General features: G+C 32.8%; 1 protein-coding gene and 1 pseudogene across 2 annotated transcripts in view; both read right to left on the reverse strand.

Annotated features, from left to right (window-relative positions):
• The window catches only part of LOC145291123 (sodium-coupled monocarboxylate transporter 1-like), an 82,771-nt gene extending 78,085 nt beyond the window's left edge, over window positions 1-4,686 (reverse strand). For both annotated transcript variants that reach the window (XM_080136645.1, XM_080136639.1), the window contains exon 1: window positions 4,195-4,686. In XM_080136645.1, the coding sequence (XP_079992771.1) occupies window positions 4,195-4,539 (345 nt within the window). In that variant the 5' untranslated portion in view covers window positions 4,540-4,686. The remainder of the gene's footprint in view (window positions 1-4,194) is intronic.
• On the reverse strand, window positions 3,974-4,090 carry LOC145242126 (5S ribosomal RNA; annotated as a pseudogene).
• Window positions 4,687-19,553: the final 14,867 nt, after the last annotated feature.

Below are 19,553 nucleotides of genomic sequence, written 5' to 3' on the forward strand. Positions count from 1 at the left end.
AAAAAACAATTAACGAGCCCAAGATCAAAATAAAAGTAAGGAATGAGCATCTTGAAGAAATTTGACACGAATTTATTTGCAAGAATGTGTTCTGCTTTCGTTCGCCACTGAATTTCTGCTTTAAAAAGTATATTCGATGGTCTCACCTACGCGCCAACTAACCGTGTCAGTTTGCTACCAAGAGAGTAGGGATTGTAACAGCCAACAATAGACTTTTGTACGCTATTCATACGGATTCAACACCGGCACAAATGAACATAAAGAGAAACATGTTAATGCTAAAATTAATGCTAAACCGATGACTGCTTGACGATATTAAACTTTAATGATGAGATGAAACGTTTGAAATTGAATATTGAATAAGGAGAGGGAAACCATCTTCCAAAGAAAAGAATATTTCCACCGAAATATATATAAAAAAAACTTTATTCAAAGAAAGCACTGGAACATAAAGAGAGTTGTTTGGTAGGCTGGTTTCTGGCGATGACAGAATGTGGTATCCTGGTGTTCTATCTCACCTGGCCGTTTCTAGCAAAGGGTGAGAACAGAATTGTACGTCTTGTCGTGACGAAATGTTTTCTGGAACAATTATCATTCACGCCAATTTCTGGGCGGAAATTGAAGTGTTGCATCGGCATAGAGGTGTCGTCACGCCTCCACATTCCGGACATCACTACGCAATACCAACTCTACATAACGCTAAATATTATGCATACATATAAACAAAATAGATCTGCTATAAAGTGAATGCGCATTAATCCGATTGTTTAAAGTTTTCAAAAGCAAAAAGATTGCTCGCGACGTTATGGGAAAATTTTCAAGTTGAAAAAATGATTTTAATTGTGTTGTAAAATGTTTCAGCAAAGCTATAAAAAAAAAAATATGTGACGAAAAAATCTTATTGGATGATCCAGTTTAATTTATGGAATCTTCTGATATATTCATATTGTAACGAAACTATTAAAAAAAATTCAGTTGCGCTTGTGTTTTATTTCCTCAATTTTGAATAATTTCACAATTATGAATTAATTCGCGTGTACTTTTTTTTTAAGTAGTATTTTAATCAGATTATTATTTGGTTTGTCTTTTTATTTGAATTGATATATTGCAAAAAAGCCAGCAAATAGACAAAAGTATTAAAAAAACAATAAATAAATTTTACTGTGACTAATAAAAGTTACTTTTCTACCTTCATTGCTCATTATTTTTTAGAACTCATTTTTTTTTTAAATAATTACACATTTTAAATTTAAATCAATGTATTCAAACGGTTCTTTGGAAAAGAAATATATAAAATAAAGTAGTTGGTGCATGTTACCGTGCTATTTTTTTTTTTTAACCCGTATTTTTTAACCCGTATTTTCAAGTTAAATTCAAGTTTTACGATATCTTTTTGTTTATTAAATTTTAAATTTTTAATAAATTTAAATTAAATTTTCACCTAACAAGGTGAAAATACAGAATAGTTCCAATATACCCGCCAGTCCGGTAACATAAGTGCATAAGTACCGATTTCTGAATTACCAGTTCTTTGCTTACCCCCCACCTTTCCGATCCTTTTTCCCGCTTCAGCTTAGTGTCTAATCGATAATAATCTGATTAAAATACTACTTTTTTTAAGTACACGCGAATTCATTCATAATTGTGAAATTATTCAAAATTGAAGAAATAAAGCGCAACTGAATTTCTTTTTAATAATTACACAAAATTACTTTAAATTTAAATCAAAGTATTCAAACGGCCCTTCAAGTTTTACGATATCTTTTTGTTTATTAAATTGTTAGGTGAAAGTACAGAACAGTTACAATAGACCCGCTTGCCCGGTAATATAAGTGCATAATTAGCAAAAAGGTTATTTTTAATATCGTATTCAGCTAAATCCATAATAAGGGGCATTTGAATTAATGGTTTATTTTATTTATGTTGCTGCGCTGCACCGTAATCATGTGATTAAAATTTTAGCAGACGAAACATTGGGAGCCAAAAGAGTAAAGAGTTCCTGCGGGGGTTATCATAAGACTGAATTAATATTCGGAAGATTTTGAGAAAAATTGTAGCTTATGTGGTCATTCGTAATTATAAAAGATGATTTTTCATTAATAAATGCTGGTAAGAATTTTTATTGAATTTCATGATTTTACTTTTGTGTCGTCCCAAACAAGACATATTGGCACTGAAACATAAGGGGCTACTGTGATAGTGGTCAGATTTAGAGAGGTGGGACAATGTGGGCAGGGAGTTGAGCAGCAATATGCTTGTTTACATTATATTTAAATTTCTGCATGGCAGTACAGTTTGGGAAACATTGAGCAGCGGGGAAATTCCAAAGGTAAACGGTTCAAGGAAAAGTTATTAGAGCAGAAAATCTTCGGCATCTATGAATTTCTACAGTGACAAGATGTTATTTTGCTGCTAGTTTGGTACGTCAGCGGTATTTTATGGGAGTGTAGTAAGTTCATGAGAGTAACCATACAACAAGGGCTCGAGCTTGGCAGACAATGCGCGGTTAATTAGGTTAGAAATTATTTTTTGTACTCTGTCCAAGATAGAGCAGCTAATGGTTGATGCACCAGCCAGATATGGTAACAATACTCCATGTATGAGCGAATGGTGGCTTTGTGGATACTAGTAAGTGTGATAATTTTTCTAACCTGGTAGAGGGAGCCCATTTAAGCATTTGCATTCGTTCGTATCGGTTTTCAGATGCGTCTTGTTTTATTTGTTTCAGGTAAAATCAACTTTAAATTTAACGCTGAAATAAAATTTACCTATTTTAAACGATACATTGTATACGATTAGTTGAACATAAGTTGCTATTTTTACTAATAGTAGGTTGATCAATTGTGGGTTCGTAACTTTCACTTTGGATTACAATAGATATCGATTTGAACATGGAAAAGAAAATGGCACAGCCTTCAACGCATCTATTAGACCAATCACCCCACCCATCTATTTAAAGCTTGATGTACAATATGTACTCGAATATGTATGTAAAGACAATAGTATAGACACATATAATAACTTAGGAGAATACCCGTCCCATGACAGGTATAAATGTTCCTATGAACAGAACAGTCTTGCACCACTTTTATGTCTACTTGCGCAGATCATAATAAATATATGATAATACTAAATCTTTATGTCAAGAATCATTGATCAAAATCTATTGCATGATTTTAATTATAGAAAATATATAAAATTTAAGACGTATTGAGCAAAAAAAAAATCAAATTTGAGTAATCTTGTTTATGGATCAAATTTAATGCAGATTTAGTATATTTGAACTTTTAAATCTCTAAAAAAAAAAAAAAAAAAAAAAACATTTAAAATACCCGAAACTAACTGAAAATTGGGAAATATTTATTAAATCTCCATACAGTCAAACCCCGGGATACGGCATTAAAAATTAGTTTTAAAAATACAGTACAGTATATAATACACATGCATACAATCAAATAACATTATAAATAACACCGTAAGGCGGGGAAAATACCGTAACCGAGGGCCGGAAAAACATCGTATTTCATATCGTAACCTGAAAAAAAAACTGTATCATAAGGCCACCGTACCAGGGGTTCTACTGTACCTATGGTTAAAATTTCATAAAAATATCGATATCTGGACTACCACTTCCTTTTTATTTCCTTTGCATGAAACTAAAATCTAAATATAGCCCCATATTGGGAGCGCTTACGCTTAACAGCTGTGTATCAAAATTCATAGTGATCAGTTAATTAGTTTAGGAGTAAATTCTGTCGCAGCCCAGATTGAACTCACTACACGAGTTTGTAGAGTAATTCAAAACTTGACGGTAGCTGAATACTTGATGCTTCGCCAGGGTTATCAAGGGTATTTTTTATCGTGACGCCATCACTAGATGGGGGAGCTTACCACGACTTATGAGACTCTCATCTACCCTCGAGAGAAGGATAGATCGCGCCAGTTTCTCAACCTGGCATTTTCTACCTCACGGTACATACAGCGCCTCGCCTTCCCAAATGATCACCCATCTGGTACTGGCCAGGCTCAACGTTGCTTAACTTCGGTGATCTGGCGAGAACCGGTGTGTCAACGTGATTGTGCCGTATTTGAAGTGAATTCTGTACATACAACTATATGAACATATACATATACGTAACTTTATATAAATAGAAATTTATCATGACAAAATGAAAATAGTTTATTTGAACTTACTTCATATGAACTTGTGAGTTTTAATGGATACAGCAATGGTACGAACCACATGGCAGCCACGATGCAACCGATGCAGGCTCCGATGATGTAGAACATGTATAATGTCCCTGCCGTGTACATCTCAGCCGGGGTGCCTAGGATTAGAATCGCAGAGATGAAGGACGCCATTATTGAAATCGTAATTGGAAACAGTTGCATATTCCGATTCCCCATGAGGAATTCCTTTGTTGTCTTTTGGCGCGATCCGACGAACGCGTAGAATATCCCGATCGACACCGAAATGATCAACATGGCGGCGAAGAGAAGATAGTCATACACAGTAAACCGGTAAATATTTGGGGCCATTTTGGAAAATAAAACCTGGACGGAAATATTTCAGCTGCTCTAAAGGTGGATTTCTTTTTTATTTATTTATTTATTTTATTTTTTTTTTTGCTCTACTTTGTAGACAATCTTTTGAGAAGATGGTTGGATTTTTTCTTTTGTTACATTTTTGTTGGAATTGTTATGTGTGTATTGGAAGAAACGAAAGTGTGTATTGTCTGATATTTTTTATCTTTTGTTTTGTTGTATATATATTTTTTTTTCTTTTTTTTTTTTGCTTGGTGAACGTTGTTTTTTTTGCTTGTTTTTTTTTTTACTTTTTTGTTTTTTTTAGGTTCTTCGTGATATTTTTTTAAATTTAATTTATTTATTATTATTTTTTTTTTTTTTAAGTTTCCAGTGTAAACGCCGGTTTTATTTGTAATTATGTGACAAGCTGTCAAGTTTATTTTGTAAAGCACCGGTGGAAGAAATAGCTTATTTATAGATTGGGATGCCTTCTTTTTTGGTAAGCCCTCCCCCACTCTATCTCTCTCTCTCTCTCTCTCTCTCTCTCTCTCTCTCTCTCTCTCTCTCTCTCGTTGTCTATTTATTTATCTCTCTTTCTCTCTCCCTCTCTCTCTCTATCTCTCTCTCTGTATCTTTCAGTTTCACTCTCTCTTATTCTCACTCACTTTATTTTGTTTGACAGCACTCGCCTTTATCAGAACAACCACGACATTCTTCAACGTTGTAAACGCGTTTTGTTCAACACAACAAACAAACGCCGACATCTGTGCCGCTGGTGCAAACGCTGATCATTGTGCAAGTTCTTCCCAAATGGAAACTAGACGCAATCTCCGGTCAGCGCTAAATGATGGATCACAGTAATTGGTCAGAACAAAAGTAGTCATCACTGAGCAATTATCGCCACTTTGTCACTTGCGCCAACCGCTTTAAACCATCAAGAGTAAGAAACAAAAGAAGAAAACGGGTTGGGAAATCCTAAACAAACGGAAGCAAATTATAGTGACTTGCATAAACTACTATTACTTTAATTATTTTCAGAGACAATGATATCCGACTTGACAGTTTCCTTAAACGTTTCATTTATTTGATAGGCTTTTTACTTCCAGCACGACGAATCAGAGACGAATGCTCATCGTTTATATTGCGAGCACGTTTTGTTGTTGTTGTTGTTGTTGTTGTTGTTGTTGTTTTGTGTAGTTTTTTTTTATGTTAAGTTTATTAGGATTTTGTGTAAATACTATTCGGGCTCATTAATGTTTATTGCTTTTTCGACTTTCTTGCGTATAAAAAATTAAGAAAATTTAACATTTTAACGACGTGCAGTCGCATTTTGGATGTCAAAAATTAATTACCCAGATACTACATGAAAACCAGAATATTAATTGTGCGTTTACCTCTTTAATATTAAGCAAGTTGGATTTTTTTAAGGACATTGGTTAAAAGCTTTACTCTCTCTCTCTCTCTCTCTCTCTCTCTCTCTCTCTCTCTCTCTCTCTCTCTCTCTCTCTCTCTCTCTCTCTCTCTGGTTAAATATTATTGCTACCTGTTACGATATTTTTGCTTATGATAGATTAATCCAATAATTATATTCCTTTATTTCTTCATTATTTTCAACTGCTAATAAACAAGGAATAAACGTGAGAGAGTGAGGTGGGTGGGGGGAAGAGATCCGGGTTAATAAATGACGTATAGAATAAGATAGGCGGTTAGAAGAACATACATTGAGAGAGAGAGTGAAAGTGTTAGTAAGAAAATTAGTGAGAGCCATTTGATTAGCTATTTTCAAATTATAGAACAATTAACATGGACTGTTTTTTTTTTGTTGTTTTTTTTAATATAGCTCAATACCCAAACCAAGAAACGTTACAGTTTGTTTTATTAAAATATACTAGAAAAAGCCTTAACGAAACAAACATTAATTAACTCAGCTTTAGTGTATTATATTCTTTATGTGTGTGTGTGTGTGTGTGCGCGCGCGCGCGCGTGCGTGCATGCGTACATTTATTGTGAGAATATTTAAAATTATGAGTAAAAAGTAGCGTGGGGCAAAAGAAAACTCACTCTTAACCTTTCCAACAACTGTAAGCAGTGGCGGCTCGTGCCTAAGATTAGTGGGGGTGCTGTTATAAAGAAAACGCCTATTTTTTTAATATTGTGTAAAAATAAAACAAACATAAAATTATACATAATTTATACGTATGCACACGTATAAAAATACAATAACTTAAAGGAATCCTAAATAGATGTAAATATTTTAAATATTTTACTTATTACATTCATTTGAAAGTAAACTCCATTCTTCTTGTTTTAATTTGTGAGAAAAGATTGATAATTTTCTCCTTAACTTCTGAATCACTGCTGAAGAACTTTTTTATCAATTGAAAGCACTGCAAGTGCATTTAGTCTTTCGCAACCCATGGTGTTCCTTAGAAAAGTTTTTATTCTTTTCAGAGTTGAAAAACAACGTTCTATCTCTTATGTAGTCATGGGAATTGTCAAGATAATTTTTATGGGTTTTGTGATTTCACGAAGAACATCGTTTAAATTGTTTTCCAAAATAAATTTCAAGAGATCAATTACTTTGCAATACTCATGGATATCTGACCTACTATAAAATATTTCTAGCTCAGTTTCAAACTTTTCTTTGTCAATCATGGGATATGCTTCAGTTGTCAAGGATATCTCTTCTGTAGGTAGTTTTTTTTTTCTTAAAACTAGCAAAGCTTATCTTGTAAAACAATTTAGCAAGTATTAAATGTTTAGTTGAAGAATATCTGTCCGTTATATCAACAGATATATAGTCACACAGTTCTTTAGCTTCGCCCTTGAGTGTTTGTGAAGAATTTTTACAATATTTGGTGTTTCTTATCTCTAAAATAGCAGTTTTAAAATTTGTTATGTATTCATTGACTTTATATATGCTAATTTCCCGAGAAATAATTTCAACATGAGACATAATTTTATGAAATAGCTCAAACCAAAATATGAAATTTTCATCGTTAAAATATTTCAGAATTCCTGTCGCTTCTGCAACGGTCTCATCTACATATGATGTTGACTGAATTTCAGTGACCGTTTTTTTTATGCTTGAACATTTTCATGAACTCTATTTATGTATGTTAAAGTTCCACCTTGTGGCGGATACACGTAGAATGCTTACATCCAGATGCTTCTTGAAAAATGGACAGACGCTGTGCTGATCTAGAAAAGAAAGTCGGAATAGCCAAAATGTTAGAGATAAATATTCTAGCATTTCGTGTAATGCTTGCTGCATTCCTCATTATTAAATTAAGTTGATGCGCATAACAGTGAGTGAAATGCGCATTACTATAAACTGCTTTTATTTTCGCCTGAGCACCAGCTTTTTTGCCTTTCATGACATTTGCATCATCAAATGTCTGAGCTATCAGTTTTTGGCGATTCCCTTGAAGGATTATATCTAATTGTTGTAGAATACATTTTGATATCCTATCAGCGGTTTGGTTTTCTGGAATAAAGAATCCCCAAATGCGTTCAAGTATTTTTTCATCCAAGACGTACCGTAAAACAATGATCATTTGTGTATGTTCAGACACATCTGTTATTTCATCAGCCATGACAGCTACAAAAGAAGCTTTGCTAATTTCTGCCCTTATTTCATCATGGTATATTTGTAAAAGACAGTCAAGTATGTCATTCTGAATAGTCTTGGAAACACCTTTGAAGACATTACTGGTTTCTAAGTGATTCTTTAAATCTGGATCTAATTAAGATGCAAAATTTAAAAATCCTCTAAATACACTTGGATTTACTGAATCATCTTTTTCATCATGTCCTCGTGAGGGAGTTTCAAAGTTCCCACAAAAGAAAATACAATCTATTATTTTAGATAAAATTTCACGGTTCTTCTTAACATTCATGTTATGATGATTGATTGAAAGTCTGCAGGCCTCACTAAGTTTTGCTTTAATATTTATGGTCCCCAAACTTGATAGGGAAACTACATTGTCAACGTGCTTCTCATGCTTTTCAGTTCTATCTTTCATTTTGCTAATAGTTCTGAAACTATCTTTTGTCCATGTTACATCACCCCCTAACAACAAATAAGGAAAGCAGAACAATGCCTTTTTTAGTTCACAGCCGCAAAGCTAACTTTTCCGTTGGTACCATTAAAGCTACGAATATACACTTTGTTGTTGCTAATGCCTGGCTGAGATATTTGAATATCAGGCGTTGAACGGCTTCTTTTCTTAATTACAACTTTATCATGGAGAGACTGCTGTGAAAACTCAATCTGTTGAAGTTCATTTACCGTCGCAGAAGTTATTTCTTGGGGGTGCAAGGAGACCATGGTTAAATTCTTTTTATATATATATATATATTTTTTTGTATTGGGAAAGGTAAGTACTAGGTAATCTATTAGTAGAATATCAATTAGGGTAGAAGGAATACAATGTTTATGTGATCCTCTTTTTACGATTCAACTGAACCGGAAGTTCTAACTGAGTTGAATCATACTTTTATAACTTTTAGGTCACAGATTTTTATTAACGAAAAAAGTTTTACTATTTAACAACGGTTTTATTTATAAAAAGCTTATTGTTAATTAAAAATAGGCGTATAACAAAATAAACTTATCATTAAAATTGTTTTTTTTAATACAAATATTTTTAACTTTGCCATTATAAGCCGTCGAAAAAGGGGTAATACGCAAAAACATTTTAATCAAAAAACACTATTTTAAATTGTATACACTTTACAGAGTAATAAAAAAAAATATACAAATATATTCCTTTTAAACTTTACAGATTAAATAAAATTTTACCGCAGGCAAACAAACGAAAAACATTGTTTAAATACATTTTATTTACAATTTTTTAATAATTTATTTTTTCATAAAAACAAAATCTTTGCCTGCAAACGATGGTAAAGTTAGGAGATTACCATTTAAAAATGGTTTTATTGGATAACAGTTTTATTTAAAATTTAAAAATGTGTGTTTATAACAAAACTTTGTAAATAAAATATAGAATAAAAAAGTTTACATGTTTGTACTATGAACAAAGAAAAAAAAATTAAAGATACATAATTTTATTTACAAATCTTTTTACAACTTTTTATATAAAAATAAAAACAAACTTTGCTATTTACTAAGCTTATTATAAAAACGGTTTTACATACTCGTCTTGTTATTGCACATTTTAATTAAAAAACTTTGTTCAAAGTGTAAAACTTCTTGCTTTGTCCTCGTGGGATGTAAATAAATGCTAACGCTTTATATCTATATATCTATAAAAGTGAACGTGTCTGTCTGTCTGTCTGTCTGTCTGTGTACATTTCCCTACGCAATAACTCTGTCAATTTTTAGTCTATAGACTCGAAATTTGAAATACCGGGTACTGAGATTTGGGAAAATCGATGTGACGGGTGTCAGCCAGAAATTTGGCTGTTAAGGGGTCAAATTTCAACGATTTGACCTTTAAGAACTCTACCAAACTCCTCCGACAATTTTGGGTCTAGACACTTGAAATTTTAGATATAGGTTCCTTGAACCTGGATCTAACTTAATAAAGTGATTTGAGCCCGAAACAATAAATTTTAAGGGGTCATAATAGGGGTCAAAGTTTAAAAAATTAACCATTTTTTTTTTGTTTTTTTGCTTTTTTTGCACAGCATACACCTCCAAACACCCGAGCAACGCCGGGCACCCCTGCTAGTATATATATATATATATATATATATATATATATATATATATATATATATATGTGCGTGCATATATATATGTGTGTGTATATATATATGCGTGTGTATATATGTATATATATATGTGTGTGTATATATATGTGTGTATATATATGTGTATATATATATCGTGTATATATATATATATATGTGTGTGTATATATGTGTGTGTATATGTGTGCGTATATATATATGTGTGTGTATATATATGTGTGTGTGGGTATATATATATGTGTGTGTGTATATATATATATGCGTGTGAATATATATGTGTATATATATATATAAATATATATATATATATATATATATATATATATATATATATATATAAGGCAAAAATTTCTAACTAAAATGTATTTTAAAAAATAAACTTTTCTTCGCTTTTCTATAAAAAAATGTAAATATTTTTTTATTCTGTAAAGTTAAACTACTACAAAATAAATAAATTTTAAACTACTTTAAAATACAAATAAAATAAGCCATAGGTAAAATAAAAAATAACATTTGTAACTTCAAGGCTAAAAGCCCGAACACTTTTAATTAAAAAAAAAAAAGTTTGGCATATTATGTATTTTTATCTGCTTAAATCGCATTTAAAAGTGTGGGATTTTTTTTTTTTTTAAGGTGGAGATTTTATTTACAAGAACACGTTACACTTTTTAATAATAATAAAAAGAAAACATTTGTAAACAAAGCTTCTTAAAAAATAAATAAATAAGCGAAAACGCGCAAACACTGCGTTTGGAACTGCGAAAAATACAGTTCCGATTTGACTCATATTAACCGTTCTAGATCGGGCATGCGCACAAGCGAATTTCACTAAGAATGTGTAACTGTGAATTTCGCAGTCCCAATCAAAGTTTTGCTTTTATGCTTATATGAGTATGGGGACAATTATCGACATTAAGCTTCAGGATTATATATATACTAGCATGGGTGCCCGGCGTTGCCCGGGTGTTTGGAGGTGTATGCTGAGCAAAAAAAAAGGGGGTAATTTTTTAAACTTTGACCCCTATTATGACCCCTGAAAATTTATTGTTTTGGGCTCAAATCAAGTTATTAAGTTAGATCCATGTCCACGGAAGCTATATCTAAAATTTAAAGTGTATAGACCCAAAATTGTCGGAGAAGTTTGGTAGAGTTCTCAAAGCTCAAATCGTTGAACTTTGACCCCTTAATCGCCAAATTTCTGGCTAAAAACCGATCACATAGATTTTTCCAAATCTCAGTACCCTGTATATCAAATTTCGAGTCTGTAGACTAAAAATTGACAGAGTTATTTCGTAGGGAAATGTACACAGACACACACACACTTTCACTTTTATAGATATATAGATTTAAAATTTGAGTCTGACAGAATGACAAAATTATATTGCAAACCGATATATTAAACAAACGAACTTCAAAGAGACAAATGAACACATAAGTAAAAACAATTTGTATTAGAAAACATTTATTATTCCACGTCTTTTTTTTACAGACCTGACGACTGAGGTTCGCTCTTAATAAAAATTGTTTTTTATAGTCTTAATTTTGACTTCCTTTTTCATAAAAAACTTTTAAAAAAATCAAGAAAGAAAAGAAATTTTATTTTATTTTTTCATTAATTTCTTTCTGTGCAAAGCAATTCTTTCAAACTTACTCTGTTTCCAAAATGTTTTTATTTTATTCCCCTCCCCCTTCATTCATTTTCCTCCGCATCCTGGCAAGATTACTGTACACATAGATTCGAAAAAATAGTCAAAAACAAATATATAAATAAATGTTATCAAAGGCAAGATAAGTTACTTTTCTACCTAACTGGATATCTTTTTTGTGTTTTTATTCAATGTAATATATTTATTCAGCTCGAAAAACATACAGTGTTTACCGATGTGTTGGAAAATTCAAGATGGCGTCTCACACCCTCTTTAACACCGTAAGTTTGGGAAAAGGTGTTATAAATAAAAAACTATACAAAATACTATTAAAAACCCGCCGAATATATGTCAACCTATGTCACGGTAACATATATTGAGCGAGTTTTTAACAGTATTTTAACAGGGCACATCGTAAAAACTGACCCATTAATTTTCCTGAAGTAAAAACTATATAGTTTTTAAACTTTTAAAACTGTACATTATAAAAAGAAAACTGTTCGAGTGATTTTTTTTTTTTTTTTTTTTTTACATGGGTGTCACCACTTATCAAGGCCCAGAGGCCACTCAAGGATAAGGGTTAATAGGTATACATTAGTCATTGTGATTTTAGCATAGTAAACAGTGGGAATTTTGTAACTTGGATTACTTGAAAAAGAAAACTGTTCGAATGATTGAAAACAAAATAACAATGTAAATATATTGATAAGAAAAAAACAAAAACAAACGAAGTTTCCGTTTCAGGAACCCGAGTTTAATTTTATGTCGTAATCATTCAACTCGTTAGCGGTTTTATTCAGCGATTAGGGATAACCATACGACATATCTAATTACCAAAGCGATTTTTTTAAATTTTTTTTTTTATTATTAAAACTAAACCTGTTTATGAACCAATTTTTTTAAAGCCAACACTTTAGTTATTTTGAGAGTGCACCCGAAAGGTTGATTAGGAAACTCCAAATCCTTTTATGACTCGGAAAAAAAGGGGCTTTTTATCGGCTTAAATGATAAACTAATGTTAAATATTAGTATTTGCCATCGATTCTGAAATAAGATGAAATCCTGACATTGTGATCATTTTTGCAGGTGTTATGTGCCAAATATTGAAATAAGAATGTTTAAATTCAATTATTGTAATTTAAGTCTTTAATTTTAAAGTCGATTTTATTTATAAAATATCTTTTTAGAAATCAATCTCAAAAACAATCTGAACAATAAATCTCTTTTGTTATGGCTAAGTTTTTGTCAAGGGTAGAAATTATAATAGACAAGTATTCATCCATGATGACATTTTACCGATTTCCTGGTTTACAGGTATTCTTGCTAAATTTCTTCGAAAGAATTGACATAAACAATACTTCAACTAAATACGTATATTTCATGCAATAATGACTTTTATTTCTTCTGACTTTTCCTAAACTAAACATAAAACATCGGTTAGGGTTAGTTTAACATTCTGTAAAAGTACCTTCCGTTTTTTTTTTGTTTGTTTTTTTTTTTTTGTACTTCTGCAGAGAAGGTAAAAAACCGATAAAAACTGGATACATTTTTCGTGTTTTTATTCAATTTAACATGTTTATTCAGCTCGAAAAGAATACAGTGTTTACCGATGTGTTGGAAAATTCAAGATGGCGTCTCACACATTCTTTAACACCGTAAGTTTGGGAAAAGGTGTTATAAATAAAAAACTATACAAAATACTATTAAAAACCCGCCGAATATATGTCAACCTATGTCACGGTAACATATATTGAGCGAGTTTTTAACAGTATTTTAACCGGTTTTTTATTTATTACACCTTTTTCAAAACTTACCGTGTTAAAGAGAGAATCGGCCGCCATATTGAATTTTCCAATACATCGGTAAACACTGTATGCTTTTCGAGCTGAATAAACATGTTAAATTGAATAAAAACACGAAAAATTTGCCTTTGATAACATTTATTTGTTATGTATTTGTTTTTTGGCAACTTATTCGAATCTATGTGTACAGTAATACAAACCCGAAATGAATTTAAGACCACGAGTGAAATGAGAAAAAGAAGTCAGCGGGTTTGGTTGCCATAACAACGTGACGGTAGTGAACGTGTGTGTGTGCGTGTGTGCGCGTATTTCGTGTAGTTTAGTTTCGTATAATAGTTTCGTATTTTTTTAATTTGTAAATAACAAGTTATTAAAAAATTAAACCCTTCCAAGATGGACAATAAATAAAGCCATAATATTTTATGGTAAAAGTAAGAGCGTAGAAACGATTGTTTTTTAGGAGATGTGATTATTGGATTAACCAATCAGAAATCGTCTGTGGCACACACACATCTCTGTTTTTATAGATATATAGAAGATAGATATAGATATAGATATAGATAGATAGAAGATAGAAGATAGATTAAATGTTAAATAGATTTTGTAAATAGTACAGTTGAAATGATTAGAATATTTCCAATATGTAATAAGGTCGAGGTAATTAGTTAAAGAGATTTAATATAATGTGATATGCAAATGAGCATAAGTCATTCGATATGGGGGTGGTTTGTAGAATAGTATATAAAGAAATTAGGCAAAGATTTTTATGTCTCCTATAACAGAAACATCCTAAAATGGGTTCTAATGTTTCTCTACCAGGAGAGATCTACCCTCTTACCTCCTTTATATTTCGTTGATGATGGAGAGCTGTACACACAGACAGAAACACACGAACCCTATTACTTTATAAAAATATATATATATATATATATATATATATATATATATATATATATATATATATATATATATATAATATGATATATTATCACATACAAAGAAAAAAAAATAAACGTATTCTTTTTAACGTGTATCGATAATAATGAGTAGAAATGACTTGGGGGTGCTGTGCTGCAGCACTGCTGCACTGCTGCAGTTCACGAGCCGCCACTGACTGTAAGTCCGTGCTTTCTAGATTCGTTCAGAAGCTAGTGTTGTTGATGTGTGTGTGTGTGTGTGTGTGTGTGTGCTTTGTCACAGGGACTTAGAGCTAGCAGTCGATTTACAGTTATTGCAGTCGATTTAAGAGATAGTATGTTTTGTAAGATAATAAAAGCAAACATTGCTTATTAAAGGTGTTTTACAATCGACAACGGTTTTGTTGCTGTTTACGTTATACGTCAGAAGGTATAATGCAAATAGGTCTCAAATGGTTAATTAAATCAAGAAACTGTTTTTTTTTTATATTAATACCCCAAGTGTATTTTGTTTAATAATAAGAATACTTTTTATATTGTAGTGAATACTTTTTATATTGAGTGAATGTGAATCCACTCTTCAAAATGGAAAATAAGAAAACATCTTCGTTGCCATAATAGAATTAGAACTGTTCGTAAGTAACTGAATGTACTCGATGGATCTGTTAAAGATAGTTTTGGGTGTAACAGAAATATATTTTCTAAAAGGCAAAATTGTCGTTTGTTGTGAAAGATGAGAATAGTCAAGTAAAAAAGGATAAAGAAATAAAAAAGACGCTCAACAATATGTAATACCAATTAGGAATCTAGTCACAATATCTTAAAATGTCTACATCAGTAATTAACTCGAAATATCCTTGGCTGACAAAAAACTCCATTGTAATTTTTATGGAGTTACGCGTTTAACTCGTTATCACGTCCAAAATATAATATCTTATCTCATCATTCATCATATAAATGCGGGAGTGCCTCAAGGGTCTATCCTTGGACCTCTATTGTTCCTAATATTTATTAATGACCTCCCCGACAAAACTGCCTCTGAGATGGGTATATATGCTGATGACACCACACTCTATAACAGGCATGACAGAAAAACAAATGAACACCTAACTAAAGAAATGGCAAAAACACTAGAGGATGGGCTCCAATCTGTAGTGGAATGGGGACAAAAATGGATGGTCACATTCAATGCTGCCAAGACTAAACTGGTTTCTTTCAATAATTACAAGAAACCTTCTCTGCCACCAATAGCAATGGCCAGTGACTCCCTGTCTGAGAGTACATCTTTCAAACCGCTTGGCCTAACGTTTACAAGAAACATGAGTTGGAACAATTATATTGAAAACATTGCCAGGGCCGCTGTGAAGAATGTAGGCTCTCTCTACCGTGCAAGAAAACTACTGACACCTGAAAGTATCCTGTACCTCTATAAGGCCACCATTCGCCCATGTATGGAGTATTGCTGTCACATTTGGGCTGGTGCATCTGCTACTAGTCTCTCGCTCCTAGACAAGGTTCAAAAGAGAGTCGCCAATCTGATAGAAGCTTCAGCCTCTGTCCCTTCGACGAAACGTTGCATCCCTCTGCTTGTTCTACAAGAATTTTAATGGTGAATGCTCTGACGAACTGCAGATACTTGTGCCCCCACGACACCCTCGACAAACCCGACAGGAAGCTAAATCCCACGCCCACACAGTAGAGATCCCTAGATGTAAAAGATCTTTCTACTCCAGTAGTTTCTTCCTCAGAACCGCTAGACTTTGGAATTCCATTCCAGATCCCTACTTCCCCAATAGTACTGACATGCAGAAGTTCAAGTGTAACGTGAACCGACATCTTGCTGCCCAAATCCCAACATAGTGCCCCAGTAGCTGCTCCCCCTGATAGCAGCCCCCTGCACCACAGTGGCAATGTGCCTTGTTTGGGGTGAAAATGTAATAAAAAAAAAATTTAATTCATAGGTACTTTATAAAACTATAAAAATAATTAAAAAAAAAATGCCGTACGGTTAGAACTTAGGCATGAATAAGCCAGACCAATAGTCTGCCTGGTGATAATTGGGTGCATCAATACTTACAAAAAAAGAAAGAAAAGAAAAAAAGACAGGGCCTACATACAACTCGACAGAAATAGAGATCAAATAAAACTAATCAAACAAAAACATTTCGTGTTATTGAATAATGCTGCCTAAAAGAAAAACAAGCCACCTAAATACGTACACACAATGTGTGTGTGTGTGTGTGTGTGTGTGTGTGTGTGTGTGTGTGTGTGTGTGTGTGTGTGTGTGTGAGGTTAGTGGGATAAAGGCAGAGTGCTCCATTACTGAAAAAATTCAAGACGCAATCCGCTATTTTCCAAGGAGACAGACATAAAAAGAGACTGAAAAGAATCTGATATATAGGTCCACTTTGTTTGAAAACCGACAGTATCAATATTCTTCTGATCTTCTGTAATATATATATATATATATATATATATATATATATATATATATATGTTTATTAACAGTCAAAGTTAATAAAATTATTAATTAACCCGATAGAGAAGGATAGACTAATTTGGGATTTTGTCTTCTTGATATTTTAAATTTAACTAGTTTTGCAATTTCTCTTTGGTCGGATTAAAAAAAAAAAAGAAAACTTAGTGGGCAACCCAACGGGTCATGTTTCCTTTTCACCTATATTACATTGTAACAAATAGAGTAGAGAAAGAGTGATGTGTAGAAATGGCAGAAAATATGTGTTCGCACTTGCCGTTAATATAAGTATATTCATATAAAATCATATAATTGTGTTCGCAATTTAATTTTTTATGTATATATTATTTTATATAAAACAATAGATGTATGTGTGTGCTGCTTGTAAATTGTGGTGTACTGGTGGATATATTATACATCAACAAGTCGTACAAAATATGAGAAATAGGAGCAATTATTTGAATTGAGAAAGGAAAAATGAATTGTTTTGAGGAAGGAACGAACAACGCGTTTACTTGAATTAAACGAACTAGAATTTATTTCGTGAAGAAACAAATGAAAGAAAAAGAACATTCACGTGTTTGGTTTGGCGTGCGTCTCTCGCTGTTTACTGGTGAGAAGGAAAGTCTATTGTCGTAGAGAGAGAAAGAGAGAAAGTCAATCCAGTTTGGTGTGCGTCTCTCGCTGTTAGCTGGTGAGGAGAAAAGTCTATTGTAGTAGAGAGAGAGAGAGAGAGAGAGAGAGAGAGAGAGAGAGAGAGAGAGAGAGAGAGAGAGAGAAAATGAGAAAAAGTCAATCCAGGCTATGGAGATAGAAAACGTATGAAGTGTACATACTGTCTGTTAGCGTTTTGGTCCCACATAGTAGCAAGTGGCGTGAGACACGGGCGCGCGCCTCTCGAAAGCTGGTCCGAAAACGGAAGATGCTGCTTATTGCTCTTGCTTTTATCATTGTTTCCGGTGGTCTTTTGCGCATGTGTGGGTTTCCTTTGAAAAAGGAAGTGACGTTTCCCTTGTGTGTGTACGTGTGCGCGTATGTGAGTACATGTGTGTACGTTAGCGTGTGTGTGTGTGTGTGTTTGTGTGTGTGTGTGTGTGTGTGTGTGTGTGTGTGTGTGTGTGTGTGTGTGTGTGTGTGTGTGTGTGTACACGTGAATGTGAGTGTATGTACGCGAAGGTGAATATATGTACGTGTGTGGACGTGCGCGTGTATGTTTGTGTGCGCGTATGTATATGACAAATATTATAGCTTGAGATGTGAACGCGTATTTTTGTGTGAGACTAGGAAAGGCTCCCACAAAATATTTAACCGATAAATTCTTAAACTACTGGCCACATAACACTGAAATTAACAGAAAATAGTAATCATACACCAAAGATAGTTTATAACGAGTGGAATCTTTGTTTGGATGGATTAATAACGCGTACAGACATATCAACTATATATCAGTTGAAATGCAAAATGCTTATTTCAACTTTGCGACATATTTTTATTTCTGTCTGCGCATGCTCAAATGCAATTGATTTCTTCAGGTCGCTTAATATTAAATTTTTCTTGCCTATCTCTCGATAGCTACATTGGCAGGAGACGCGGCAGGGGTACTAAATGTTTTTATTTCGATTCTAGCTGATAGAGCCCAAGTCATATTTTAACTTTTGAAATCACTATAATATACAATATAAATCGCTATAATATACAATATAATATTCAATAAAGAATTGACTTTGTAATAATAAATACGAAATCTGATGACTTAAAATATATTAAAGCGTATTTTACGACTCAGTAAGGTCCCCCCACCGCCACCGCTAGTTTATTATAATTTCTGATAACTGAAAGAAAAAAATATGAAGTGTTGACTTTTTATTATCGAGCGAAATATTTATTTTCCAATTAATTTTAAACGACGAAGTAAGTTTTAGGTGGTTACCTATCTTGCTATTTGCTTTCTTGTTTCCGCTCACCACGTCATGTCGTTTAAGGGGTAGAAAAGGGCCCGCGTTTTCCTCGCTAACGTTTGTATAATGGGAGGAAAGTACATATATTTATTTACATGGGTCTTTGCGACAGAATGGAAAATTTATTTGGTAGAATTACAAGTTAGTAAGTAAACGTCTAGCATAATAGATGACCTAAGGGGTCATATTTTCTTTAGTATACTTATATTTCTTTCTCCCCTCCTCTCGCTCCCTCACACACACACACACACACACACACACACACACACACACACACCCATATATATATATATATAAAATAAAAAGGAACAAACCGTATTATGTGTTCATCAACGTTTCGTCTTTATTTCGAGACTTCCTCTGGATGAATGAGATTAAGAAACCAAAAAATATACCAGTACAAAATATTTGAAAATGTTTCACGTGCACAGTGTGACGCAGTTCTATTTCAGAGAAACGGAAAATTGATGTTGGAAATTCAAAAAGGAGGGGGGGGGCTGGCGCTGTTA

Source organism: Euprymna scolopes, chromosome 2 (assembly GCF_053919585.1).
Source record: "Euprymna scolopes isolate OS-2025 chromosome 2, ASM5391958v1, whole genome shotgun sequence".
NCBI classification, from domain to species: domain Eukaryota; kingdom Metazoa; phylum Mollusca; class Cephalopoda; order Sepiida; family Sepiolidae; genus Euprymna; species Euprymna scolopes.